We start from the raw sequence: 27,684 nt of genomic DNA on the forward strand, positions 1-27,684 counted from the left end.
CTGTTCGCCGCGCTCCTGGGTCGCTCGCGCTCCCTGGGGGCTGCTCTTCTACGTGGGGAGGTTTGGCCGCCGCCCCTCTTGTCCCCGCCCACGCTGAGTCAGCGCTGCCGCTCGTCAGGGGCTCCCTCCTCCGGCTCTTGGTGGGGGGCTGGGGCACCCTCTCACTCCCTGCGCCTTTGCTTTTTGCGGGTTTTGCCGCGGTTTTGCCGCCTCAGGAAGGGTCCCCCGGCGCGATCCTCCGCTTCGGAGCCCTTCGCCTCGGTGGCTAATAAAGAACAAATAGTTGTTCTTATTTGGCCTTGTTAATGCATTGCTTGTCAGGTGAATAGGTTGAATCATTCAGTTTTCCAAAAATGCTCTTAGTGTGAAAGACAAGAAAGAATCTTGAGGGTGCGGCACAAAAATATTGATACTTTACAAGTAATGGTTCAGTCAAATATCATCTGCAGGGTGGCTTTTGGGAAAAAGTTTCTGTTAAAAAAGAAAAAAAGCATGCAGAAAGTAGTGAAAAAACATTGGCAATAAGTCTATTTTTTATTAGTAAAGGGTGATAAGAGGTTTTTTTATGTTGTATGAAATAAAAAATTTGGTATTTGCTGTCCCTTTTTCATGCTAAGTTTAACTGCTTCAAATGGTTTTAATGAATATTGGGGCCAACGATGGTTACAAGTGTGAATGCTTCAGACCCTGAAATCTTCACAACAGCCTTCTTTCTCTTCAGAAGCTTTACACATGATCTGTGTTGTTTAAAAGGTTTTACTCTACAGCCTTGAATGGGATTGGCACTGCTTCTCCTGCCCGTGTGCAAATCTTCTCCCCTATGATACAAAGAACAAAGCAAAAGAATCGAATTGACCTGTCATACAAGAAAGCCCATTCTGCATGCCTGCGTGGTTGCTGGCCTTTGAGCAAGAAAACGAGATGGTTAATTAGTGGCAAACGTGGCCTCACTGATACTCAAGCTACCAGCTAGAATTACAGCCGTGTATATTGACTTTTTAAAATTAATTTCATTGATTATATGTTAAATACAAATATTTCTTTTGCTCACCCGATAATATCGTTGTGTGAAAATTACTGCATGGGCAATGGTGTGTTGCCAAAGCACAATGTGTAACTGCCATCTGAGACGAACAGTTTCCCCATATCAGCAGGAGAGGAGACCTTCCTGAAGACCAGAGCATGCAGACTATCTCCCCGTGTCTCTTGGAAGGATTTAAAACAAAGTAAAAATAGCTGAGAAAGCTGTGTACATCATGAATCACTTGAGGACAGTTCTGTAACTTGCATCCATTTCTTGCCTCTCCCTGCCCCCTCGTATCTGGATTTAATCCTAGTCCTTCTGGAACTGTGGCCCTGCCTTCCTCTGGTGCCTTTCCTCTGCGAGCTCAGAGATTTCAGAGCTGTTATGAAACACGGGAGGGACTTTTCAGGACCCTGCAGCTTTTTATTAGATCTACTCTACAAGTGAAAAACTAAGGAACTTGGGGAAGATTAATGGACATAAATTTAAGAAAGGAAATGATAAGGCATTATATGCATCTGTGTTTACAGTTTTGCAACTGTATGCAAATTAGTTGCTGCTTATTATATAATTTATTCCTTGTCTTTGGCAGTATAGCTGTGTGGTTTTTGCGTACACTTTTACTTACAGATCTCAGAATCCTTCACAACCTCACATGTCTAGTTAATGACTGAAAACGGAGTCATTGAGTCCTGGCAATAATAGTTCTACCCCCTGAGCACCAGGTGCCATACTGCATCAAAAAGCCTTCCTCAAAACAGCAATTACATTTCTCTTTGAAAGAGGGGGTTTTATGTGCTTAATAGGGGCATGCAGATAAGTTTGCCTGAAACACTAACATACATGAATTATTCATGAAACTTAAACACAAAACATAGTGCAAATATTTTAAATAAAAGTATACTAAAGAAGTTAAATCAGAATTATGTCCATGACTTGCATGCTGATGTCGCTACCAATTATATTTCAAAAATACTTATATTTTCCTTGGGAACCTTGGTCTCCTATTCAGTAAGATGTCTTACGGGATGAATCATTCTATAGTAACTGTGATTGTGGCAGACAGTGAGATGTCTGATATCCATGGGACAGATCCATATGTACTATTATGTACTCCCCTGCCTTGCGGCTGTAATGGGATGTAATTAATCCATATTATCAAGTGAAGTTGGACCTGCAGAGGCACAGACACCTTGCTAAAGTCAGCAGAGTGTGACTTGATTGATAATATCTATAGACTCACCAGCCTGTATTTCCCAAACCTATGCTACTCTTGATAAAACCTTCCATGTAAAAGGTGAAGAGATCTCCTGCTGTTCATATCTGTGCTCTTAATTTGATGTTTGAGCATTTGAAAACCATTTAATTTCTCATTATCTCAGGTTTTCTATCAGTCCCTAATCCCCACAGTGTTTTTGCCCTGCAAGGAGACAGAACCTGCCTCGCTTCTGTCCTAGAAGCAGCACAATCTTCTGCAGGGAGATTCTTCTTCCAGGCCAGAAATACTGTGGTTTTTAGTTAGCAGCTTTTAAGCAAATGGTATTACAACACAGAACGTAGAAAATAATCTTTCTCCCCACAGTGATAATGAAAAGGGCATGGTATTAGTTCTTCTAGAAAGGCATTTGTAGTAGCACTCCGAATTGTTTCTGTTCGCATTATGACAGACTGAACTAGAAAGATTCATGCTGTTCACCTGGAAGTTGCATAGCATCCCACCTTCATCTTGTTCTTGATGGATTATGCCACACATAAATAGGCTGTGTGTACTGGCTCTTAGACACATTTTTCCTTAGCAGCCATGAAAACATGTCAAATGTCACCTGAGCCTATAGGATGGTGTAATTCCCACTGAAGCTAATAAAAAAGAGCTATGCAGAGCAGCCGTAGATTCAAGGTACCTCTGTTACGTGTATTTAGCCTCTTTTACTCTCCCAAAAGGGAGAGTTAGGCTTAGGCTTTTCATTCTATGGTTGCTATTAAAAAGATCAGCTGCAGAGGAATACATGATAATACAGTGTGTGATTAGCAAGATTGCAAAGCTCCTAAGATGAAGATTGATACTACTGATCTAATAGTAGCCAGTTTTGTGCCATAACTAAGATGAAGTAGCAGCATTTAGTACTACAAGTTGCTACTTGTTCATCCACTAAGTGGTGTGGATCTTTTTCTTGCCACTATATGTAAGACAAAATTGTACGTACCATAGAAGAAAATGTCAGTTGCTACAGTGAATTGTTTTGGTGGTCTTTTTTACTGAGGAAATCTGTCTAAGGATGTACGTGAATGAATTCTATGAAGTTCACCAACCACTTTTCTGGTGAAAATGCAGCTGAAATCCATAACATCCATTGGCATTGTTAACACTGCAGATTCAACTGTCTTCAACATGATTTTGCTGTTAATTTCTGTCTGTGTGTGTGCACATTCATCGTGACTTTTATTTTCATTGTTCGGGTTATATTCTTACTGTTGGCCTGCCAGAGGGTTGTGCTCATTGGCTTTCATTTTCAGGAGTCTGCACAAATTTGACTCAAATATGCCAAAATTGTCTCTGTTGCTACTTTGCTGAGTTTTAAGCGTGCATTAAAAATTCTAAGTTAATTATTACATAATTATTGTGTTCAAGTTGAATCCATGTGAAACCACTAACAGTCTCATAGTTTCTATTCAAAATGATGGCATGGCACTACTTACTCTTATTTCAGCCTGGCTGTGTGACCTTGTTGGATCATGTTGGTGAACTTTGCTTGGTTCTGGCAGCTTTTTGTTAGAATTGGTGCCCACATTTGGGAGCTCCAAATTCTGCATCTTGGAACAAAGCAAACTGTGTAGGCATGTGAATTAATTTGGTCTCTGCACCCTGAATCCTGATTTACCAACTTTTATAAAGGCCTGCGTGTTTTGTGCTGAGGAATTGGTAGACTGCTAGAGGAAGTGAGGAAATGAGTGGGCTCTTGAGAAATGATAGCTAATTCAAGAACTAGAAACTCCTTGAATAATGTTGTAAGTAAAAGAGACTTTAAAGAATGTGTTATCACCAGACTGATTATATTTTAGTGCAGTCACTGACCTTACAATGCAATTCATGTTTGTCTGATGGTCGTTATCTGTGTTAAATTAAAGCAGTTATAGGGAAGCATTCATGTGACCTTTATTAGGATTGTTTTCTCACTATATAGCTGTTTGAAAATGGAAATAATGTGGTTATTATAATCTGTAACTGTTTTCTAAGTGGATTTTTTAATTGCTGTTTTTAATTTCTTTTACTAGAACCACCTAGGGTTGTCATTTCACCTACGAATCAGACTTTTACAGAAGGCTCTGAAGTGTCTATCAGGTGTTCTGCAACAGGTTATCCAAAGCCAACAGTACTATGGACACACAACGATATGTTTATTATTGGTTCAAGCAGGTAGGGATTATAGCTTTCTCTATTTATTTTTATTTTTTTCCTATGTGAGAGAGAAGTTTTGAAGAATGCCAAAATATTCTGACTATTTCTTCCACAGGAGTCTGTCAGTTTTGGAAATAGTACCTCAACCTTCACTTTTATAACTCTTTAATTTCAATTTCCTCATGTCTAAAATAGAAATACTTTAGTTCTCTTCTTTAGAAGGCTTTTTACAAGATTAATTTAAATGCTTTTCACAAAATACATCGATATTCTCTGATAGATGTAATAATACTAATATTGTTGCTTATCATGAGAAAAAAACAGCAATACCTGTTTATAAACCATCTGGTCATGCTGCTGCTGTTCCTGCTTGGAGTGTGGATGTAACCATTACTCTCTCTTGTTTAACTAATGATTTTGCTTGGTTGCCTGTGTGTTCCCAGGTATAGATTGACCCCAGAAGGCACCTTAATCATAAGAAAGGCAAATCCAAAAGATGCAGGAATTTATGGTTGCTTGGCAAGTAACTCAGCTGGGACAGAGAAACAGACATCTACCCTTGCATACATCGGTAAGTAAAAGAAAAAGTGTAGTGAAATTAAAAAAAGCAAACTCATACATCATAAGGGAGGAACTGTTAAAATTAGTAGAACCATGCAGAACATACTGGTAGAAATTTCAAAAAACTCAGAAAAGATGTTGAACAGCTCACAAATGCCCCTTTTGTTTTCTGTTCAAATCTTAGTAGTATTGTTAGGTGATACTTGGGCCTTAATGTTTCTTCTTATGCTGTCTTTAAGAAAAAAAGAAAACCCTAAAATTGGGTATTAAAGTGGGGTTGGCTTGCAAACATGAGTAGGTCTTTGGAGAAGGAATCATGTTTCTGTAAATTCCTATAGTGGGCTTAGCACTGTGGAGTCCTAGTCCAAATTATGTACTGTAAACACTACGTTATTATATTAATAGCAGACTACTAAAATTCTTGATGACCAATATCTGGCTGGAGCAGGAGAGAGAATGAATCTTTTTACTTTCTACATGATCAAATTCTTCCAATTCTTTCCTTAAATTCTCGTATATTCTACATATGGTCCAGGTGCTCTGGACATTCCAGAATCTACTTTTTCCATTTCCCAATGTTTGTCACCTTACATGATTTTTAAGGCTTTCTGACTTTTAATGCAAATCTTGTTCCATATAACAAGATAAAATTAGAGTGTTTCATGGTTTATGTCTTAAAAACAGTATATGCTTTGGATAAGGAACTCATTTTTTCTATATTGTTTCTTTTCAGAGGGCCCAACATTGACCATAGTTCAAAGTGAAATTCTGGTTGCTCTTGGAGACACAACTATTATGGAGTGTAAAACAACTGGAATCCCACATCCCCAAGTTAAATGGTTTAAAGGTGCACTTATTACTTTGGTTTGTTTACTTTAGCAGTAATATTTAGAACAATGATCCTGAAGTGACTTCATTTTCTCAAAAGCTCAAATTCCTTTGCAATGCCTAGGGAACTTTATTTGTTCCTTCTTCTGAATCTGAGTTATCTGCTACAGTTTCTTAAGTAGTGAGGCAGGATATTGGGTATCACAACTGCAGGAGTTTTCACAGAGTTAAATGGGAGTTAGAGAATCCCATGTCTCAAGACTCAATGTTTATTCTCAGAAAAAGCAGTTGGCACCTGTGTGTGGTTGTAGAAGCCACCTGCCCACTGATTTTCTGGAAAACCAGTAATCTTGTTTGGTAGATATTGCCAACAGATAGCTTATCCAGTCCAATCTTTCATCTATGACAGTGGCTGGAGGGAAGGAAGCACAAACCCCATTCTGGTCTGTTTGCAGATAACCTTCCCTCAAAGGAAGCTACTTCTCAACTCACTGCCGTTAATGGTGGGCTTGTATTTTAAAGCAGGCTTTGATACTCATCCCGAAGAGTACATGTGGGCCAATTCTGACTGTTACACGTCAGTATTGTGTATTTGTGGAGTTCCCAACTTGGTACAGAGCTGGCAGACAAGTGGCCGTCACATGTAGTCTCTAACTTGGGAAGGAGAAATACAGCCTGGCACACTGTCCTAATGCTGATCTCTGTCCAAAGCTACTTGGGTTTGTGTTCCCTTTGTGAAACAAATAAATAAAAAGGGATTGTATCTAAGGTAGTAATGGATTTTTCCACTCAGTTGAGTGGAAGTCAGAGTACTCATCTGCTAAATGAATACAGGCATGTTGTGAACTAATCTCAAACTTGGACAGTTTTGTTGGAATAATTTTGATAAATACCCTGTTATATTTGTTACTTTTTTTTCTGTCTGGACTTAGGTGACTTAGAGTTGAGGGCGTCAGCATTTCTCATTATTGATACTCATCGGGGTCTTTTGAAGATCCAGGAAACACAAGATCTGGATGCTGGTGACTATACCTGTGTGGCTACCAATGATGCAGGGAGAGCTTCTGGAAAGATAACTCTAGATGTTGGCTGTAAGTAGCTTGCAATCTAGACAGTGAACACTCTAATTTCAATGTTTATGTATCTGGTCAATGGTGCCTTGGTTATCTGAACCTTTCTCACAAATACATGTAAGTTTGTGTGTGTGTGCTGGGAACACCTTTTTGGTGGTGTTCACTAAGAAGTTTCCTTGTCCTATTTGGACCTCAACTTCCCTTCACACTCACTTCTTTTGCAAAGTATAAAAGTTATGAGGAGGAAGAGGGAGGCAGAAGAGGAGGAAACTGTTCAAACCTCAACCTAACATAGTTCTCAAGTAGAGAATATATGTAAAGTTATTGTAACTTAGCCCTTCCTCTCCTCTTTTCCTAATTATTTCAAACTGCTTGTGGCCTGACACATCACATCTTTTAAAATGCATGTTCCTGTCAGGCACATACACTTTCTGAAGCAATGAGCAATGCTGTTTGAAGGAGACGAGGAACTTCACAATGCTAACATTTGAGTATGCACGTTCATCTGATGGGCGTGGCTGTATCTTCATTTTTTGGAGATGTTTAGCCCATTTCTGAGCTCCCCTTTGTAAGTACAGAGCATACAAGACTGCTTTTGTAAGGTGTTTCTAGAGTTGGGAATCTGTTGTTAGGAGAATAATTGTGCATAATGGGACATAAATTTAGGTTGTCAATAGTGTAAGCAGAATACTAATGTCATGTTGCAACCCCAATTCACTTTCTGTGTACTTTTTTTTTTTTTTTTTTTTTTTCCCAGCTCCCCCAGTTTTCACGCAGGAACCCAGTGATGAATCTGCGGATATTGGCTCAAACATCACGCTGCCATGCTATGTTCAGGGTTACCCAGAACCAAAGGTTAAATGGAGGCGGCTAAATGGTGCTTCCCTTTTCTCAAGACCATTTGCAGTTAGTTCCATCAGTCAACTCAGAACAGGAGCTCTATCTATTAACAGTAGGTAGACTGAACTTTTTTAAAAAAAGATTCCAGAAGGAAATATGATATATGCAATGAATACCATACTAGTTTATAAAATTGCTAACTTTGTAAGAAGACTGGATTTTTATCAGAGATTGTGTTTCTGATACTGACTTCATTGCTTTTGACATGCAGTTCATTCTTCCATGAGTTTGTGAACTCAGTTGTGTTTGGTCATTGGCATCACTCTTCTTCATATAAATTATTACACCTTTTTTTAAATAAATATGGGTTACGTTCTTTGTTAATACTGAAGAGCCATGGATTTTCATCTTTTGGAGTTTTTTTTTGAGAGAAGTGTTTCTAAACTCATTGTTTTAGGCAAGTTCTAACTTTGGTAATAACTAGAAATTCTGCAAGTGGCTTTACGATTTCAGTTACTTGGAGCATTTTGGTCACCTGTACACTAAGTGATGTTATTCTGTTTTCTTAATCAGCTCTTTTATTCCTTTCTAGACATAATCAGGTTGGGTGAAGTAATTCCTTTCTGCTGTACGTACAGTGCAGTAACTCGTGTCTTATGTACTACTCACCCACTGTTCACATACAGACACACATTGCTGTATGTAGTAAGCAGCATTCCACAGTAAACGCACTACATGATAGCGTATGTATGTGTGGATATATAGTGTACTGCCATATATTATTTATGCACCTTAGCGTATGTGGTATTAAAGTATATGCAATGTATAAAGTGATGAAAAGTATAATATATATGTATATAATGCTTTTTTTTACTCAGGTGCTCATATAGTCATCGCTTCTGTACTTGGTGACAGATAAAGGGATGATCTGGCTAAAAACGAATATTTGAAACTGAAAGATAAAAGCATAGGGTATCCATGTATTGCAAACTTTTCAATATCACTTCAGATGCTGCAGTCTGATCTCTTTCCTGACTCCCCCCCCCCCCCCCCCAAAATCCTCTTTCCCCTCTCCCCCCCCCCCCCCCGCTCTAGGTTTGTGGGTCAGTGATGAAGGAACTTATATCTGTGAAGCTGAGAACCAGTTTGGAAGGATTCAGTCACAGCCAGCTACGATCACAGTAACTGGATTGGGTAAGACTGGTTAATGTCAGCGACGACAGTGAAAGGAAAGACTGGCAGCATTTTAATACCTGGAATATACTGGAGGAGGTGATAGTTGGTGGTGTTTGTGCAACAAATAGGGTGTCTGTGGGTTATGTACATACATGGTGATGTATCTATATGCTTTTATCTATCGCTATATTTACACATATGTAGTCATCCACACAAACTGAATCAGAAGACATTTGCATGGAATATTATAATTTATTTCAGTGAATTTAGCATGTTAGAACATTATCTTTTCACTGGCTACATTAATTTGAATTGGTTCCATCTATACTTTGTAACACGTACCTTAAAGTAATTTATCCTGTCTTCTGTTTCTTCTTAAGAAAATTTACTAAGGACTGAAAAATCACCATGATGATGAATGCTAATGATGGGGTTTCTGCCATTTAATTAATCTTAAAAAAAGTAAAAAAGGCAGCAATGAACTTGCTTAGGTCAGTGTGTTGACATAACTGGGAAGGAATCTTAGTGATCCAAGTAGACAATAAATGTCTAGCTTTGACAATAGCTGTGCTATTAAGGAGTTGTTTATTATCTCAGTTGGACAATTGGCAATAAAAGGAACAACAATGCTATGGAATGTGGGAGGATAAGAATGGAGTCCGTCTGCCATCAAAGAAAGCATTTGTTAACTTAAAACATGTGGTGGAAATCTGTAAAGCTTGTAGTATTTGATAGGTAAAAACATGTTGTCTATTTAAAAGTGTTATTTAAACCCCGTTATTTAGAATTAATTTACAAAGCATGTGCACAGGAGTGCTTTCTGTTGGCTCTTTACAGAGCATACTGAATAGAGGCTGTTGACCTCTATTCTAATCCCTTAAAATTTTATGCCCAAAGGAAATTACCACTTATTTTTTGTCCTCACCAAACCTGCTACTTTTGTTCTTTGGTATTTTGCCCAAGTAAGGAAAAACGATATCAGCTTGGTATCCAGGGGAACATGAATTTTCAGGGAAGTGCTGGATTGGATCCCATTTCAGCTGGACAAATGTCTTCCATTTGCTTCCATTTCTTAGTCTTAGGATCATTGTACATGTATTCCTCCAGCTTCCTTTTCACTCCTGTGCTACCCCACACCTTCTTTTGTTTCTTTTTTCTTTTTTTTCCTGCCTGCATCATTGACATTTCAGATACCAGAACCCCATCTGGTATTTTTTGTCATAAAATTAAGTATGTTGGAACTTTCATGCTGTTTGTTGAAGACTACTTTTTTTTTTTTTCCTTTCTATTTAAATCATATAGTTTTCATTGTAGGAAATTTTTCTTGCTCTGTATTTGTATAGTACCTTGCACAAGGAGACCTTTGTCTGAAGCTGCTGCAGGTAGCATTAGTGACAGGACTCATAATAAAAATTCAAATGTAATACTTTACGTGAGTATATAAAAATTCCTAATAATTTCTTCTAATTCTTTCTTTTGTTCAAGTTACACCTCTGATTGGAGTAAGTCCAGCCACAGCCAATGTAATTGAGGGGCAGCAGCTCACTTTGCCATGTGTACTGCTTGCTGGAAACCCTATTCCAGACCGGAGGTGGATTAAAAACAGTATGGTGGTAAGACTGTTTTGTTTCCTGTAAGATTTATTGGCAGAGAAAATCTACAACTGATATTTGAAGCCACGATAGCAACTTGGTTTAATTTACAAAAGTTGATGTACAAATATACTGATAGATTTTATGCTTACAAATAAAGATGCTTCATGAGATTGAACTGGATCACTGGAAACAAGGATCCAGTGTCACTGAGGTGAATAACAGCAGGCAACCACCACAGCAGGAGCTGCTGCCTCCTCAGGAGAAGCCAGTTGGCGGTATCTGTAAGGCAGTAGCTGCTTCTGAGTTTCTGCAGGCACTGTCATTCGGAGTACAGCCATTCCCCTGAGAAGCAATAGTTTATTACTGTTCAAAGTCTGAAAGTGGAAGTGAAGTGTGGCATCCTGACAGTTATGCCTCACTCTGATCACTGCCCACGCTAGGAAATTTCTAACTCTGAAAGGGAGATCAGGGAATAGGAGATGATAGTGAGGGATGTGAAGGTCTAGAAAAGAACTTGGAACCAAAGTATTTGTGAATTGTCCTTTTATCTTCTACTTTACTTACTTTCAAAGCAGATTTATGCATTCTCTTTAGCTCCTGAATTTCAGCCTTAAGCTCTGAATATAGGAATGCTAGTGGAATATCCCACCAGAATGACAAAAGTGCTGGAATTTAAACCCTGGTAACTGAAAAGCATTTCTTTTTCCCTATTTTTTAAAAACAAAGATACCAGAAAATTCCTGTAGATTTAGGGGTTGTTTAATATCATGACTTTTAATGTTGCTGATGGGATGAGATAAATGTCAGCATCCCTGTACCTTATACTCCTTTCATAGTGGTGCACTGCTCAGAGCATGAAAGCATGTATGTTTTCTTTCCCACTAGAGAGCATACCATTGCCAATTTATAACTTCTGCAGACAGAAAGGTGGTGTAGGCACCGCGCCTAGGTTAGTTGTCTGAGTGAAGTTTCATTTCCTTAGTAGTAGCCAAAGTACTGACTTTAACATCCCTGTGAAGCCCTGCTTTTTATCTTGCTTGCTAATTTTTCCCTAAAGCCCTTTCTCCACAGCTGTAATTAAAAAATGATAGCAAATTTTTTTATTTATTGTCACCAAGCAGAACCCTGGCACTACTTGACCCTTCGCTTGCTAGAGTTTTCTGCTGAATTTTTGAATCACTGGGAATCATTGGACTTTTTCTTTAGACTGTGTAAGTGCAAGTAGCACAGGCTGTAGCTTCTGTGAGAAATACTGGCGGGATTTGTTGAGTTGCTAATTCCTCTGTGTAGTAGTGCTAGTTTCCTGTAATTGTAAGCTTGCAGCAAAAGCTACACTCCAAGGGAAGTGCTGGAGTAAGTTCTGTTTGGAGAAGAATGCAGCTTTTTCTAAGCATGGCATGACTGGAACAACTTTGCATTCTAATAACCTTTCTGTAAGGCAAGTCTATGTTGCTGAGCTCATTGATTTTTTTTGTTGTTGTTGTAGGGTATATAACTTAAAAAATTACTCTTCTATGAAATTTGTAATTTTTCTTATCTTTCACAACGGTATGCTTCAGAGCTGATATCTTCTACTTGATGGATATGGCAAGTTAGAAGGTTTTGATAACTGTAAAAAAAAAAAAAGGATCTGTTTGTGGAAGAACAAGTCATCGCACTCTTCAAGAGCTGATCTATGATCAAATTGGGTTACTGGAATAACCAATAAAAAATACAGTAAAATAATACAGCTAAGTTTGGTTTTGCTTCAGTGCACAATTATAAGCGCGAGTGGCAGTTCTATATGTGCTGTGGCAGAGCAGAGTTGCTGTTGCAGATCTTAATCTCACTCCAGCAGTAAATATGAGGTGCTTCCAAAATTCTTATTTAAATCAGCTTTTTACGAAAGATGGAAGGTAGGAAAAGCTCTAGTAAAATTCTCCAGGAACATATAATTTTTAAGAATGTGAAATAGTCAAGTAAAGCCATGCTGCATCCCAAAGCAAATATTATCAACAAGTTATTTTCTTCAGTAAAACATTACATCACTCTTTTGGCAGCTGGTTCCTAATCCCTACATGAACGTTGGCAGTGATGGAAGCCTGCACCTTGAAAGAGTTCGGCTGCAGGATGGTGGCGATTATACCTGCATGGCAAGTAATGTTGCTGGGACAAGCAACAAAACTACTACTGTTAACGTGTATGGTAAGGAACACTGTCTTACTGCTTTTGTGCTGAATAGAAGACGAAAGTGCATTTCTTACTAACAGGAGCTCTCACCAGAGCTTTTCGTTACAGTTATACTAATTTCTTAAATTTCCTCTTTTGTAATGATGTGACTTTGTAAAGTATGATGGTGGGAAATTGGATCCACTGCACAGGGAACTGAGTGATTGAGACTATTTTTAAAAGAAAACAAAAATAACGCCATTTTGTGATCATAAAAGGTCCTCATTTTTAAACATCTACGGAGGTTGGGCTGTGCAGTCTTCATCTCAACCTTTATCAACAAAACAGATGCAAGTGGAAGGTTACTGGAAAACCATGAAAAGTGCTGTCTGGGGGTTTCACAACTGATATAAGGAAGCACAACTCATGGGAGAATTAGAATTAAAATGAATTATGAGTTTGGCAAAATGTGTTTGTTTTTTTATTGGGTTCCCCCCCCCCCTTTTTTTTTTCTTTAATTAAAACATACCAAAAATTACACTGACAGCAAATCAAAGTGTTAGCATTGTGGTAACGCATCTGTATTTCAGCTGAAGATACTTGTATTAATGCTTCATGGGGTCACAAGCACTTCATGGTTTACAGCCTGAAATTTTCTCACGTGTTAAGTTAATCATGGGAGATTTATTTTAAGCTTCATTGAAGGTGCTGGAACATCCTTTTATGTTAAGAATAGCTATTATTTTTTTAATACCGGCAAGTACTCAGTGTCTAATAAGGTCTTCCATGTCAACACTAGTTTTTGGAACATTTCAGAGCTTGAGAACAGAAAGGAATATATTTGTATGTTTTTAGAAGGATCTAGTTTTTGGTATTATAGCCTTAAATCCAATCTTCTTTTTTCTGTTGTTAATTCAAAACCAGCTCAGTTAAGTAGGAGAACTGGGGTTCTTGTTATCTCTTGTTACTGGTTTTGTGAAGTAGTCTGGTATTTTTATTCAAGTTCATTTGACAATCAGTCCCTGCAGAAACCATCACTGCAGTTAGCGCAACTTTGTAGCATTTATAACAAATATTAAATAAGCTTGGAGTGTGATCAGTTCTTCACTCTCATATCTGCTCTGTTCAAAATGTTGTCCATCGATGGAAATTGATTCAGCACCACAAATGCTGAACCCATTCTCATGAAAGGTGCTATATAGGTTGAATCATGTACAGTATCATTTTGGGAAGCCTGGCCTAAAATGTTGTCAGAAGATATTGTGACAAAGACTTTCTGAAATGATTGCAATCAGCTATGTGAAATACCTACAGTTAGTTTAAAACTATATGTACTTAATCCAATGATCAACCTATGGCTGACATGCTTTGTTATGAACAGGTATTTATTCTGTCATGAAAGATTGGAAAGTGGAGGAGAAAGTGGCTGGTCATTGTCAATGTTAGGGTTCAGAGAAGAGGCTGAAAATTCCCAAACTCTGCTGCGTGCATGAAGTGGTAATTGAATATAAGGATTTTATTGTAAGAGTTGTGCCATTGTTTGAAATCTGTCTTCTACATGTGTTTAATATTTGCATTTATTTCTAGTTCTGCCTGTTATTCAGCACGGACAGCAGATATTTAGCACCATTGAAGGAATCCCAGTAACATTACCATGCAAAGCAAGTGGAGTTCCTAAGCCATCTATTGTCTGGTCCAAGGTAATTTCTCATCTTAGCTGTTCAAGGTGAAAGATGAATTGAACACATCCTTTAGTTGTCATGAAAAGTATATGCAAGAAACATGGCCAAAAGCCTCAGTCGTGAGGGACCTGGAAATCTCTATTTATTCGTATCTGCTTTTGTTTCTTAGAGCGGTGCTTTCTGGCCATGGTCCAGCCGTAGATCAATGTTCTGTTCTGTGGAAGGGCTTTCGTTATTGCTGTGTCTTTGTTTTTAACACTTTAGAAATTGTTCATATTCCTGTTGTAAATTGATAATTTGAGATTAGGCAAACTGCCACAGATTGAAAGTTCATTTTTGTTTTGGAGCCTTGCTTTTAAGATGACTTTTTTCTCTGAGGAAAGTGTGTCTAATAATGGCATTCTGGGGTTAACCATCTGTCACTTTTCAATCACGTCCTTGACAAGATGTTTTGACATCAGAAATCAATGTCCAAATTAACTCAGTTGAAATCTTTAAAATTTGTTTTAAAAATTGGGATCTGTAAAAACAGTATCAAGTGTTTCTGCTGTTGTTACTGCTTAGACAGTGACACTCAAGGAGTGTGAAAAGTTAGTTGAAGTTAGTTAATTTGTATGGATGGAATTTTGGGGCCAGGCTTCTTAGTTAATTCAAAATATTTTGTCCATCTCAGCCATAAATAATAGAAGCGGTACTGTACTGTAAATTAAAATATTGCTCAGTGTAGTCAGACTGCCTGCAAATATTTTGGTCTACAGAACTTCATTAAAGAGCATGGAGCATATTTCACAGTGAAAAATCTGACCCGGTGTTATATTAAAAATACAGCAGTTTTCATATGAATGGATCACAGCAGTGGGGTAAGCTAGGGGAGATGCTACAGGCACTAATATTTTTATATTCCTTTAATAGTTTTATGTTTTCATTAAATTTTATTCTATCTCTGTAAGCGTTAGCTTTTATTGAATTAAATGATTATAATTTGTTTTATTTTAGAAGATCCAGGCACTGTGGACTTTTTTTTTTTTTCTTCTTCTTTCCACAGAAAGGAGAAGTAATTCTTTCCAGCAGTGTGAAATTTTCTGCAGGATCTGATGGAAGTCTGTATGTAGTTTCACCAGGCGGTGAAGAGACTGGGGAGTATGTGTGCACTGCAACAAATGCTGCTGGTTATGCTACACGGAAAGTCCAGCTGACTGTCTATGGTATGTATGAGCTAAAATCAAATATAGTGTCATTGTCTCTCTCCCCTCATTGCATTCTACTTTAGATGGCAAAACCCACTCAGGTGGATTGTGAACTAGGATACCCACAGTGCAAATGGGATTTAAACTAATCTCTGATTAGTGCTTTTGACTTTGTCCTAGATCACTGGATCCACATAGTAGGCAATTTTACAAATGGCTGATACTGGAAGGCCTATCCTTCAGCTGTTATGATTCTCTTAAAACCTCCTGATACCCATTACCTTGAGTTCATGGACTAGGATCTTGGGCTAGTTTGATCATAATTTCTTCTTTTATGGAAGTGAATAGGAAGTACCTGTATAGGAATAGAAGCCCCTGCTGATAGAAGAATGAAGACCCATTAATCCCATCGGTCCCAAAGCTTCCTACGATCTCCCAATATTATAAAAATTTGATTTACGTGTAGGCTTGCTTTGCAAGGCTTTTATGGCTTGTAGGTATTGGTGCTGTAGCGTAACATAGTTCAGGTATTGGTTGCAAACTACCTATGCAATACAGAGCTCAGCATATGCATGAACTACATATATCTGTTGCTATCCAGCTTTTTGGGTAGATAATGTAGTCTTGCTGGTATTTGTGGTATTGCATGTAGGCATCAGCCAGTGTCTGAGGTACAGGCACTCTACATCAGCATTACAGTGATTTATGTCTATTGCAGACATGTCATTAAAAATAGGATTGTAATGTTATATACTTGATAAAAAAATACATGTTTAATCTGAAGTAAAATGATATGGTGTTACGTTTGTACAAATCCGTATATTCATTGCAGCTTCTTAACATGTTCCATGTTACAGTGAAACCTAGAGTATCCAGGCCTGGAGACCAGCAAGGAAATGCATATGATAAACCCATAGAGATCTCAGTAATTGCAAGGGAAGATGTCACACTTCCATGTGAAGTAAAGAGCTTGCCACCCCCCATAATTACCTGGGCCAAAGAAATGCAGCTCATATCTCCATTCTCTCCAAGGTAACAATGTTTAATGAAAACAGAAGTGAAATTGCATCTAAGCTTTCAAGATTTTGGAAGGGTATATAATTTCTAATTGCCACAGGATCAATCAGAAGGTATTAAGTTGTCCTGCGTGAGGACCCTGTTTTACTAGGTCTTGAAACTCTCTTTTGCAAACCAAACATGTCTCTTTCCGAAGGATACTAAGACCATGCATCATTGTACAGCTTCCATTCCAGTGTGTGTTTATACACAGTCTCGGGAGGCCATGACGAAACAGATCCTATTATATTTGTACTGTGGTGGTGCCCAGAGACCCACATAATCTGTGCCTGATTATAAATGCTTAAAAACTGTTTTTCTTTTCTTAAGCACTTCATATTTATGCTCAGGGGAGCATTGTCTGTTATTCATATGAAGTCTGGGCTGCCAGCAGAATACAGATGATGATAAATGTTTGGGAGCGCTTACAAGGGCTGATTGCTTGCTGTGTTTTGGATCCAAAAACTCTCCAGATACTCTTGAACATGCGAAAACATAGCTAACTGCTCATAAAAATCTTGAGTTGACAGCCTTAGAGAATGAAGAGTTGGGGACTGTCTTGTATACAGCATGGGCCACAATGTTGGAGTTTTTCCTTATTATTTTAGTATGGTGCAAAATAAGAGGGGAAACGAGTAGGTGATTATTCTCTGTATGTTCCCAGTTGAAGTGCCAGGTACTGTCACGGGGCGTGCTTGTGCTTTCTAGTCTTCAAGATACCTCAGAAGGGTTGAAGCCTACAGCTGTATTCATAAACCAGGAAATGGTAATGCTGTCCAAATGCACACTGTAGCGATTGCTGTGCCCGTTGTCTAGTGTCTCTCACTGATCCAAGTGGAAGGAATCAGCCAGTGTCTGAGCTGAAGTAAGGAATTGTACCACATCCGCACCTCAAAGCCACCCATTCCAGCGAGTCTGCAACGACCCCAGCAACTAATAGCTGCTGGGCCAGCATATTTGGTGAAGGAGGCTTGTGCAGAGAGAGTTGATTTGTTGTTAGTAATCTGTGTGGAATTTTCTGCTGTGTCCTGTGAGCACATTGCATGCACTAATGAATCTACATTCTTGGTCCCTTATTTGTCCTCATTTTACCTCGGGAGGCATTGATAAATTAGGCTACTTGCTCATGGCTGTTGTGGAGAAATCCAAGTTGTCCAGAGTAGCGTAAGTCCAGCTCGGCTCATTCCATAAAATTGTTTACAGATGTCAGCAAAAGTTAAAGAATTAGTCCAAACAAAATTGTTTGAGACCACCCAAAGATGATGTTAGAAATGTGACCAGTAAACAAAAGAAGACTGAAATCAGAAATGAAGGAACTTTTATCAGAAAACAAAAGTAATTAGTGGATAAAATAATGGAAGATAAGTTGCCCCAGCAATCTATCTTTTGGGGTTATTAAAAACAAAAACAAAACAAATGGTTTGGAAAGATATGGGCAGCGGAGGAGGAATCATAATACTAGACAGATTTGGGTGGCCTGGAGGAGATACAATTAACTTTCTTTCCATTCATCTCTCCGGGCCGTTGCAATCCCAAAATTCACCATTAATGCCCATATGATAGCATTGTCCTAATTATGCAGTGCCAGAGAAAGGAAGACAGATGATACCACCAATTCCCACTAACTTTGCCTAAATTCTGTATATAACCCTGAGTTCTAGACTTGAATTTCTTCTTGTTGATTCGTAGCTGTCATTTTTTTCTTCACTCCTTATTTATTTTCCCTGTCTCTATTACTTTTGACTTCTACATAAGAAAATTTTGGCTTGGCTGGCCAAGGTATTTAGTAATCTTACAGATCTGTGACCAGAACTGTAGTAAAAATTAATGTTATGTAGTTAACTATTTATTGATGAATAATGAAAATTTCTATAAACACCAGAATGGGCAGTTTTGAATCAGAATACTCTTCAAAATCCCCTCTTCCATCTTGAATCAACGTAACATCTTTTTTTTGCCAGTATGAAGTAGTATCAAAAGTTGTTTAACTTTCTGACCCTGCTGACCTGGGCTGAGCAAAAATTTTTGACAGGAGGTTGAAGAGTTCCATTTCTTTACCTGTTGATTTTTGGTTGGGTTTGGTTTTTTTTTCATTTCTAGAAACAAGACAGGTCTTAATATCTCCTGTAGTAGCTAGAACCAAATTTTTTAATTTGGATCTTATATTTTAGATATTTGCTGTTTATTCTGAATGTAGTGGGGTTAGAAAAAGGGTTAGAAAAAATGAGTAAGTGTAAGTCATAGTTCACTAATATGGCATAGCTCAGTGTGCCCTGTAGAATGGTGTTATTTTAGCTCGTAGCAATCATTAGCAATGTGTAAGTAGAGGTCATTCACCTTACACTGTATAAACATGTATTGAATCTGCTTCTTATTTTTCCAGACACACTTTCCTACCCTCAGGGTCAATGAAGATCAGTGAGACACAAGTTTCAGACAGTGGAATGTATATCTGTGTAGCCACAAATATTGCTGGGAATGTGACTCAGTCAGTGAATCTAAGTGTACATGGTAAGTTTTAACTTAAAGAATAATCATCTGCAAGTTTCCGCATGGAATTTAGCATCATGCAGAGCTTTTCAGATGTTTTCCTTATGTGCATTAAATACTAATTACCTACATTCTTTCAGGTCATATTATCTTCATATGCAGGTTGTTGTTATTGATTATGTGGAAGGGAAATATTGTATACACACGCATATGTATACATATATACACACACACCCCTTTCCTTTAATGTTCCTTAGACTTGTGGAAGAATTATAGCACAATGACATTTGACTCTTAAGTCAGCCAGAGGGATTTTAAGAACTGAAAACTTGTTCTAATGCACTTGGATGTTCTTAGTGTGAGAGGTTTCTCAGCAGTAAGTTTGCAAACAGTGGCTGAGAATACGAAAGTTGGCTGAGGCTTACAGGTGTCAAGTTCCCACCAACTTGATGGGAATTATATATCCAAACTCTTTTGGTAGCAAATGTCAAAGTTTTCTTGCACACCTGCTCAGGTGGTAGTGAAACCAGTGTGCAACTGTGCCACCTGTGGATAGGCAGCTGCTCCTGTCTTGGTGCACAACTATATGCATATACATTCTGCTGTACCCACCTTTGCAAAATAATACCTTAAGCCATCTTACTGTACTTCCTCTGTTCAAACCAGCACCCTGTGTTTGTGCCCGCCTTCCTCCCACTCCGTGAAGGTGTGTTGTGTTTTAACCCCAGCTGGCAACTGAGCAGCACACAGCCGCTCGCTCACTCCCACCACAGTGGGATGGGGGAGAGAATCAGAAGAGTAAAAGTGTGAAAACTCATGGGTTGAGATAAAGACAGTTTAATAGGTAAAGCAGAAGCCATGCACGAAAGCAAAACAAAACAAGGAATTCATTCACTGCTTCCCATCGGCAGGCAGGTGTTCAGCCATCTCCAGGAAAGCAGGGCTCCATCATGTGTAACAGTTACCTGGGGGAAGACAAGTGCCATCACTCCGAACATGTCGTCCCCCCCTCCCCCTCCCCACTTCTTCTTCCCCCAGCTTTATATGCTGAGCATGGCATCATATGGTATGGAATATCCCTTTGGTCAGTTGGGGTCAGCTGTCCCAGCTGTGTCCCCTCCCAACTTCTTGTGCACCCCCGGCCAATTCACTGATGGGGTGGTGTGAGAAGCAGAAAAGGCCTTGACTCTGTGTAAGCACTGCTCAGCAGTAATGAAAACATCCCTGTATTATCAACACTGTTTTCAGCACAAATCCAAAACATAGCCCCCTACTAGTTACTATGACGAAAATTAACTCTATCCCAGCCAAAACCAGCACAAGGTGTCTAGTTGCTCTTGCTCAAGCTAGGACCCATGACCCCTTCTCTCTCCTTCTTACCATAGATCATCACATTCTCACTCCCTTGTCTCTCTCCAAATCTCCCCTTACTGGGGCCCCAACCACAGTCTCTTAACCACTTACACAATGTCACATGTTGTTAGCTCTGTGCTCTCTCATTTATTCTTCTTTATCTGTGTCAGACAGAAACACAGGTTGTGGCACATGTACCTCCTGCCAGTGCTAAAGCATATAGGAGAGTGGGTGCAGGAGCCATGGCCTGGCACAGCCCAGATAAGGGTGATCCCAGCCAAAACCAGCACAAGGTGTCTAGTTGCTCTCGTGGGTAATTGTGGGTGCATAGATAGTTCTCCTGTGGTTCATGTAGAGTTTGGAAGTGTTGCTGCCAATGCCTATTGCCAGCACACATCTTTGAAGTGGATCACATACCACAAACGTACCAGATTGGAACTCCTGCCCCCAGCAGCTCTGAAACCTTCAGACTACACTAATTAAATTACAATGGCTATAACAGACTACTGTCTGGTTCTGTGTATAGAGAAGTCTGATATCAGTGCACATCTTTGTTTATCTGTAATTGTACATTAACAGAGAGTCTGGAAAAATGGCACTTGTTATTGTTTCAGACATTCTTTATAAGTCTTTTTATTGTCAATGATCCTTAGAAAGAAAAACATTGTGGCAAAAGAGTTATGTTGGATTTATATTAGTCTTTGGGACCAGCAAAATCTCTTCTAGCCATATTTTATCGCCTTGTCCAAACTTGTGTTTGGAAGCATACAAAGATAAGGGATTAGAGGAAGGAAACTAAAATGTCGAAAGGAAAATGTAGTTAACTTTATCATAAAAGCTTTTGAATTGTTTTGTGTTATGAAGAGCCAGTACCCATAGCTCTTCAAATGTGCTCGGTATAATAATGTTACACGACTCATATGGAAGTCACACAGTAGAATTTGAAATGTAGCTTCTTCAAGTAAGTTAAGCAGTAGGGTATTGTGCATCCTACCCTATGCAGAGAACATGCAGGTCTGCTTCCTTAGTCACCTGAGGGAATTTGGTTTCAGTGAATAAAGAAGGACATTTTCTAAAAAGACAAAAATGGAAAAGAATTTCATAGAATCATAGAATGGTTTGGGTTGAAAGGGACCTTTAAAGGTCATCTAGTCCACGCCCCCTGCAATGAGCAGGGACATCTTCAGGTTTCTCAGAGCCCCGTCCAACCTGACCTTGAATGCTTCCAGGGATGGGGCATCTACCACCTCTCTGGTCAACCTGTTCCAATGTTTCACCCCCCTCATCGCAAAAAATTTCTTCCTTATATCTAGTCTGAATCTACCCTTTTTTAGTTTAAAGCCATTCCCCCTTGTCCTATCAGAACAGGCCCTACTAAAAAGTCTGTCCCCATCTTTCTTATAAGCCAACTTTAGATATTGAAAGGCCGCAATAAGGTCTTCCTGGAGCCTTCTCTTCTCCAGGCTGAACAATCCCAACTCTCTCAGCCTTAAGAATGATCTTGTACATAATTTTCTTCACATTACTGTGGACTAAACTTGTCTTCCTTAGTTCCTCCAAAGATACAGCGTGGGCCTCGAGTTTTGAAAGTCCAAGCTGGCCACAGAGTTGACATACCTTGCAGTGCCCAGGGGATCCCTCCCCCAACAATCACTTGGTTCAAAGGCAGAAGTGCTGTGCCAATAGATGGTGGGCAGTTTGTCCACAGCCTGGATGGAGCTCTAAGCATCAGCAATGTCCAGCTTTCTGATGCCGGAATCTACAAGTGTGTTGCCAGTAACGCAGCGGGCAGTGACACGTCAGAGATAACAGTACAAGTTCAAGGTATTTATGTTCGGGCTGTAATCTTGCCTGCTGCCCTGGCTAGGTATAATTTCATACCAGTGCTGTCTGGTTTATGTTTTGGAGAGCAATGCTCTTTGCTGTTGACTGTTACATGATGCAAAATCCAAATCTGTCTTAAATGTTATGTTCTGATGTTAATTAAGTAAAATTAGAACAGGCAAATAGTCTTTGGAGAGTTTGCAGAAATAAGAAAAAGAAACTCAAAATACATTACTTTTTTTTTTTAATTAAAAAATCTTCAAGCTACTTATGATTTGGTTTTGTAGTAGGTAATTAAAATCAGATTCCACTATGGGAAACCTCTTTTTCAAATACTATATCCGTGTGTTCAGATGTCTCACATTTTCAGAGATTGTCTCTGAACCTCAAAGCCTGGTGTCACAGGCTTTAAATGGAATTGGAATTTTGCATGAGCTGAAATTGAGCTCTTCGCTTAACCAGTTAGTATGCTATTGAAATGGTGATGGGGCACCAACAGTGGTCAAAGTGCCAATTTAAATATGTAGTATAACTCCTCACTTGATGGGCTGACATGCGTCAATGTAGCATGACTGACTTAAGCTAAGCAGGAATTATTTCTTCTTTGTAGTAGTCTAAAGGCAACATTCCAATCCCTTTGGATTAGAGGTGCTGAGAACCACTTGTTACAAACAACAAAGAACTGCCAGTAACTTTACTTAATTATAAATAATATACTTTGTATAGTGTCAGTCCGCACACAAGTTTAAAATGAGATGCAAGAACAAAGGATGGAAGTGGTACTAATAATTAGTGGTACTAATATGTGGTATGAGAAAAAACAGTTTAAATAGTATTTTTTAGATTTTGCAGGAACACTGTCTCTACCTTCAAAACAAAAATAGCAGGTTTTAGAGAGAACCAGTTTCAGTCAAATTTGAAAGCCTCTTTGTACTGCTTACTTCCTAAATATTCCCACTGAAATCAAGACTGCTTGTATAGTACACTTCATTAATGTAAAGGGGGGTTATTGGAATCTGACCTCGTGTGAAGGAGAGACACTTAGAAGTGTTATGTATTGCCAGACTGTATTTTCACATTTAGGAGCAGAGGTCAAGATTTGCTTTTGAGTCAGATTTTCTTTCAGAGTCTCCTACTATCGATGATCTGGACCCTCCATATAATAGTCCCTTTCAAGAAAGAGTGGCAAATCAACGCATTGCATTCCCATGCCCAGCAAAAGGTCTGTATCATTGTTACCACCTTTAGTGACAAAAGTATATTTTTCTGTTGGCCACTGAAAATTACTAAGTTTCTGTGTACTCCTTGTCATGGTAAAGTGTACAATCTGCACAGTATTTTCCATATATACTTTATGTGGAAAAATTCAAACTAACAATGATTCAAATAACCACTGTGTGCAGAAGTTCTGTGAAAAGTCATTGCTAGCCAACAAGGATATTATAATGTTTAGGACTAAGATTTTTAATGCTAAAATCATACTGTAACAGTTGGGGCTTACTCTAAGTTTGAAAGCTCATGGCCTCCTTGTGCATTGTTCTTCACAGTAAGACTTCCAGCAAGCAGTGGGAATTGTTTCAATCTTTCCTATTCTGAGCTGAGTGAACCATTTCTTGAAGTTTTGCTTTTTTCTTGTTAGGCATTCCAAAGCCTGTCATCAAATGGCTACGTAATGGAAGAGAGCTGACAGGCAGTGAAAGAGGGATTTCAATTCCGGATGATGGGACACTGCTGATCATAGCTTCTGTTACACCTTCTGATAATGGAGAGTATATCTGTGTGGCAACCAATGAAGCTGGGAGCACAGAAAGAAAATATAACCTGAAAGTTCACGGTAAATAATAAATACAACTATTGGGGAACTGTTTTTGAAGAACATCTTCTCTTTTATTGTATGCCCTAAATCTGCCCATGTGCAGTTAAATTATAAAATCTAACCTGAGCACTTGCATTTCTATAATTCTGATACTCTATATTTTTTCTATTGTTTCTGTTCTCTGTGACTTTATGCACAAACCATCTTTTTTTTGCTCAAAGAGGTAGGTGCATCTCATTTGTAGAGGGCTCTAGGTATACTTGAAAACTTTAATGCAAGTAACAAATGAAGACTTTTGTACTGTAGAAATTAAAGATTGGGTGATAGGTCTGCATTTCAAATATAAATATGAGAAAAGTTGTTTATCGGAATGAACATAGAATAGTAGAATTCTTGCTCTTGATATTCTTCTTCCAGAATCCTAATTGGAAAATAGAAACTCTACAGGTAGCCTTGAGATATGTTTTGATATTCTGCTTCTTACAGATTACTTCTATTCCAGCCTTGTTCACTTCCCATGATAGTTCTGATGCCTGAGCAGGATTATATCCTTATCTTTAAAAGGGAGGGATCTAAAAAGAGGAATTCCATCTTGTATGAGCAGGGCTCATCAGTGGGGTTTGAACTTTCTAATCCACCACATAAGGCCATTCTCTTTGCATTCATAGTGGGACAAATGATAGGCGGATGTTCTTGGGGATGACTGGAGCAGTGAAGAGGAAGGATGACTCTCTGGAATCTGTTTCCTTTATATGCTAAGCAAATAACATGAGATTTTAAGATTAAGATTAAGTTTAAATAAAATTAAATTTAAGATTAAATTTTAAGATTATTCTCTTAAAATATTGATGGTGATTGTATTTGAGTGAATTTCCCTGGGAGTCTGTTACTGTGCAAGAGAAAACTGTTTTTTGAAAAAGAGAAGAAAGGACACAGGGAGATATGTCCAGAGCCAAAAGGCAAATGGAAATGTTGGGCAGGGAATGAAAAGGATGTGAGAAATTTAGATTACAGTGGTCCTTGACTTGGGGGGGAAGGAGGAAGTGGGAAATCACTGGAATAGAAGGCTTAATACATGACTTTGAGCTTTCTTGTAGTTCCTCCTGAAATTAGAGATCAAGAAAAGGTGACAAATACATCTGTAGTTGTTCATCACCCTGTAAGTCTCTTCTGTGAAGTATCTGGTAACCCCTTCCCAATCATCTCCTGGTATAAAGAAGATATCCAGGTATGTATGATTAACCTAAATGAAGTAACGTAGCCATCATCAGTCAGTTTTGTGTTGACTTTTGAGTGCTTGGTATGAGAACTCATTTAAAATAAATACATGTACGTGCCTTTATATTTAAACTGCACTAAGAACACCCACACAGAAAGCCAGCTAAATATGGCTAATCCATTAATTCAGCTGTTCAGTAAGTCAAAAGTAAACTTTTTATTTTCAAGATTCCCCTAGGCATTAGCCTTAGCAATCTCCCAGTATTGTAGATGCCAGAGCCCTTGCAGAGGGGACAAATAATGGTATTTTCTTCATTCTGTAGACGGAGAAATAAGAACTCTTGGAGATGATTTGAACTCCTCAGGATTATCCTTGAGTCCTATGTTTCTACTTGTAGCTGAGAAGTGATAGTTTAAGATGAGGAGAGACCCCTTTACGGACCTTTGTGACTGACCATTACTGATGGATGAAAAATTTCTTTGGTTTTCCCACTCTCTATTGTGTGTTGAGCTACGAGTCATATTGAATAGATTGCAGAAGTTGAGGAGATAGTGCTGTAACTGAAAGGGGAAACAGATTATCCTTACACTAAACCTACCATTTTCTTTTAAAAATCCAGCTGTGATATTTGGCTGATGTAACTTGGATCACATAAGGCTAATGTCTCGGGTTCTTTTAAGGTTGTGGAAAGCAGTACTCTCCAGATTTTGCACAATGGGAAGATACTGAAGCTCCTTAAAGCTGCTGCTGATGATGCTGGACAATATTCATGCAAAGCCATAAATGTAGCAGGAAGTTCTGAGAAGCTGTTTAACCTAGATATACTAGGTTAGTTCCGTGGTTTGTTTTTTTCTGGTTTTGTTTTTTTTTTTAAAAGATGGTGATCTGAAAAACAGTTGATACTTAAGAAGCCATTAAATTTCAATTTATTATAAATGAATTCTTCCTCTTGCTGCCCATTAAATATTGGCTGTCGAAGCACTCTTCATGGTGGCTTTTGAAGACTGAAAATTTGCCATTCTTGTAACACAGACAAAATGCTGCTTTTCACTTCTGGATTTTGGTCTTTGGTACTTTGTTTTGTATTTTGGGTGTACAACAGTCTAACATAGGAGTCTTCTTACGTACAGTTCATCAGCACAAGTGTGGAAGTGCTTGTCGTGGTAGAAATGATGTGATCTAGCAGGAGTCACTTTGCAGTGAAAACTAAAGTTGTTTCAAGGGAATAGCATGATTCACCACTGCATTTCTTCCAGTTTCATAGCATACCTTCCTGGTTAAATAGCAGTTCTTCCTGTAATGTTTGTCTTTTTAAAGTTCCACCAAGTATAATAGGTGCTGATACCCCTGGTGAAATTGCAGTCATCCTCAACCAGGAAATCAGTCTGGAATGTAGAGCCAAAGGCTTCCCTTTTCCTGACATTCACTGGTTCAAAGATGGCAAGTAAGTCTATTATAGCTTTTGTGGTTTGTGTCTAGGTTATTCCCCCCTTAGAATGTAGAGGAAGAAGGTGCGCTGTACCAGCAAGCTCAGCTTTTAACTGCTTAGTGTTAAGTTATTGTCGGTGGATAAAATTTGTGGTGGTGTGAGGTGGTAAGTTCTTTAATCAAAAGTTAGCATCCTTCTTTTCTTTGTTGAACTGTCCCATTACTGATGCTGGCACTTGCAGAGCAGATTTATGGTATTTGAAGCCAGACAATGCTTGAACCAAGACAAATGTAACCATTTCTTTGAGTTTATTGTATCTGGATTATTTTAAACATATTAGTTAAAATACAGTTGTTTTGCTGACATGATTTTTTCATTGGTAGACAGGACCCATATCAAACATTTTTCTAGCTAGTGCCTTGTGCGGTTCTGCATATATACATTAAAGGTTTTAAAACATTTGTAGCCTGCATGTTTCAATTCTTCATCTCATCTTCCAGGAAAGCATACCAAGAGAAGAATTCTTGGTGGCTTAAATATTAGCCGAAAAACAAAATGGGCTGTGTTTTTTAAATAGTGTTGGTGTTTAACAATGTAGTTCAGTATAGGCATTGGCTAGTACTCACAGATATTCTGATGTGACAATTCCTTATTCTTTTGTATTGATATGTTGACACTTCATGTAGTAAATGCAGACATTTTGTTATCAGCAAAGGACTGTCATGACCTAAGTAATTAGGAAAAGAAACTGAGCTCAGGAGTAGGACTCTGGCTCTGATGATGGCATCCTGGACGACCTGAATAAAGTACTTCTGTGCTTTGGTTTCTTCTAAAAACTAGGAATAAAGTTAATTATAATAGTTTGTCACTTTGTGGTGGCTCTTCGGATTAATGCTGTTGCTCTAGTGCTAAATGGTACTCTTTAATGGTATGATTACTGCCATTAAAGGACCCCTTCTTATTACTGTCAGTTTAAATTAATGTTG

At 38.6% G+C, this 27,684-nt stretch overlaps 1 protein-coding gene across 1 annotated transcript in view; it reads left to right on the forward strand.

Annotated features, from left to right (window-relative positions):
* Positions 1-27,684, forward strand: part of HMCN1 (hemicentin 1) — a 214,120-nt gene that overhangs the window by 87,624 nt on the left and 98,812 nt on the right. The window contains exons 14-31 of the mRNA XM_009324659.1: positions 4,298-4,439; positions 4,865-4,992; positions 5,716-5,829; positions 6,743-6,901; positions 7,641-7,835; positions 8,819-8,917; positions 10,385-10,512; positions 12,534-12,678; positions 14,230-14,342; positions 15,370-15,529; positions 16,369-16,543; positions 18,951-19,078; positions 21,962-22,234; positions 23,361-23,456; positions 23,874-24,068; positions 25,148-25,278; positions 25,950-26,097; positions 26,587-26,713. Of these exons, the coding sequence (XP_009322934.1) occupies positions 4,298-4,439; positions 4,865-4,992; positions 5,716-5,829; positions 6,743-6,901; positions 7,641-7,835; positions 8,819-8,917; positions 10,385-10,512; positions 12,534-12,678; positions 14,230-14,342; positions 15,370-15,529; positions 16,369-16,543; positions 18,951-19,078; positions 21,962-22,234; positions 23,361-23,456; positions 23,874-24,068; positions 25,148-25,278; positions 25,950-26,097; positions 26,587-26,713 (2,656 nt within the window). The remainder of the gene's footprint in view (positions 1-4,297; positions 4,440-4,864; positions 4,993-5,715; positions 5,830-6,742; positions 6,902-7,640; positions 7,836-8,818; positions 8,918-10,384; positions 10,513-12,533; positions 12,679-14,229; positions 14,343-15,369; positions 15,530-16,368; positions 16,544-18,950; positions 19,079-21,961; positions 22,235-23,360; positions 23,457-23,873; positions 24,069-25,147; positions 25,279-25,949; positions 26,098-26,586; positions 26,714-27,684) is intronic.

This window comes from Pygoscelis adeliae, unplaced genomic scaffold (genome assembly GCF_000699105.1).
Source record: "Pygoscelis adeliae isolate BGI_AS28 unplaced genomic scaffold, ASM69910v1 Scaffold126, whole genome shotgun sequence".
Classification (NCBI taxonomy): domain Eukaryota; kingdom Metazoa; phylum Chordata; class Aves; order Sphenisciformes; family Spheniscidae; genus Pygoscelis; species Pygoscelis adeliae.